Below are 2,017 nucleotides of genomic sequence, written 5' to 3'. Positions count from 1 at the left end.
AATGTCGTGATTAATGTCACAACCCGCAAATGTCTACCCACATGTCAAGCAAGCAAAGTGTTTTTTCTGTTTATTTGTGTGTTTGTTTTTCCCTGCAGGGTTTGCATTTGTTGTGAATGCACCATAAAGCTGTTTTACATTTTTTACTGTTGTTTTTTAAGATCGTCGCCATATAATGTGCTCCTTCTAGGAATTTTGTGACACTGTAATGATGACAATAAAGATTCTTGATTCTCCTTTTGAGTGTTGTGTTTCTCGGCTTTAATTGGGATTATAAAACCACTAGGAAGCCTAATAAATAGCAAACTGCTCCCAGGCGAGAGACACAACTTAAATAATCCATACAGCTACTGTGCCAGTTCTCCCAATGCAGGCAGTAGGTTAAATCTGAATATTACAAGGTCAGAACACTCTTCTGCTGCTTGTTTTAGCCTTTCATGAAATTCTCACCAGCTCCACCATCCATAATAGATCAGTGGCGATCATTAGTAGATGTTTTACAAGCTGGACTCAGGCCGTGTTTGTGTGTTCCAGGTGCATCGTGTACCACCTGGAGACCAGGATGAGGAAAGATGTGTGCTTCGGGGTGATAGCGCTAACCTGGGTACTGAGTGCCGTGCTCGCCAGCCCTATGGCCATCTTTAGAGAGTATGGCTCATTTACGCTGGAGCCAGGGCACACCATACAGGTACTAACAGTTTAACACACACGCTGAAGAAGCAAACATTTTTCCCTCCAACCTTGTGCTTTGATCATGTAGTTCCTTTCTGTTCCTTCATTCCTCCGTCTCTCCTTTTTATTACTCTTTCTCTTCATGATTCTTCTTTCTACTGAGCTGCTGCCTTTACACCCCTTTACTCTCTTTTATCTCCCTCAGTTCTGATTTCTGCACTTAGCGTAATTTCTACTCCTGAATGCTACCAAAGGTTCAGCTTTACACGTTTAAGTTTCATCTTTCTAAAAAGAATTACTTTGTCGTTTTTCACATAAAAGTCTGACATGGAGCTGGTATATAGATCTAAATTAGAAATATGAATGAACTTTTTTTGTATTATTAATCCTGCCCTTATTTCTTTATAATTCCCAATCCCTTTGTATGCTGGTGAAGATTCATCCAGGTCATAGTCATTCCAGAAAAGTACAAAAAAAAAAAAAAAAAAAAAAAATCCACTGGACTTTGTTTCCATGTTTTAAGACGTTTCGCATCCCATCCAGGAAGCTTTTTCAATTCAAAAAAATTCTATTTCATTTTTTAATTTGAATTTTTTTTTGAATCCCTGTGGTATTTATGTCTGTGTTTTATGTCACCTTACAGTTTGATCCTCTGTTCAAACCCTGTTGCTGTCACCCTGGTTTTCTATTGTCTATGTAGTTTCTTATCAAATATTTATTAATCAAGCCCCTTCCTATGTCCTGTTTATGGGTAACCAGAAATCACATGCTTTAGGAAACATTACTAAAAGTAATTATTTCTATCCTTTCTTTAACTAAACTACCTCAAGCAAAATGGTAACATTGACTTTGCTAAGATAATAAAGATCTGGCAATGTTATTGGAGTAGTGTGGTCGGAAAATTTAGTTTCTCTTATTTCATATATTACTTTATCCTATTTACTTACTATAAAAGTTTTCACTCAGTCTGTTTCACCTGCAAGGCAATTCCCCTGCGTGAGGGGTGTTTGTAGACCAGACCTAGCTTCTTCCCATAACAAACCAGATTCTTTCTTAAGGTTTATTAATAACATGTTGCTGTCCATGTCTACTATAAAACAGGAGTAAAAAAGTAACAGAGTTTATTCCAGATCAGGTCGTTACAGGACAGAGAAAAATGCTTGGAGCTTGCACAGCTGTGGGCTCAAAAATCACGTCCGCGAGCGTCCGGCAAAGATTGAGCCCCGAACAAGGTCATCTCCTGCTTCTTATACCTTATGAGTCTATGTGCTGCATCAGGTGGATGCTTAGCTGTCCGTATCAGAAACTGACACGCCATCAATGCCCTGACCTATATGCAGCTTGC

At 38.7% G+C, this 2,017-nt stretch overlaps 1 protein-coding gene across 1 annotated transcript in view; it reads left to right on the top strand.

Annotated features, from left to right (window-relative positions):
• The window catches only part of LOC107082272 (neuropeptide Y receptor type 2-like), a 105,047-nt gene that overhangs the window by 98,104 nt on the left and 4,926 nt on the right, over positions 1–2,017 (top strand). The window contains exon 5 of the mRNA XM_015370871.1: positions 535–688. Coding sequence (XP_015226357.1) covers positions 535–688 — 154 coding nt within the window. The remainder of the gene's footprint in view (positions 1–534; positions 689–2,017) is intronic.

Source organism: Cyprinodon variegatus, unplaced genomic scaffold (genome assembly GCF_000732505.1).
Source record: "Cyprinodon variegatus isolate N-32 unplaced genomic scaffold, C_variegatus-1.0 Scaffold49, whole genome shotgun sequence".
Taxonomy (NCBI): Eukaryota; Metazoa; Chordata; class Actinopteri; order Cyprinodontiformes; family Cyprinodontidae; genus Cyprinodon; species Cyprinodon variegatus.
Note: the sequence above shows the minus strand (reverse complement) of the source record. Positions and strands in the feature narration are given on the sequence as shown.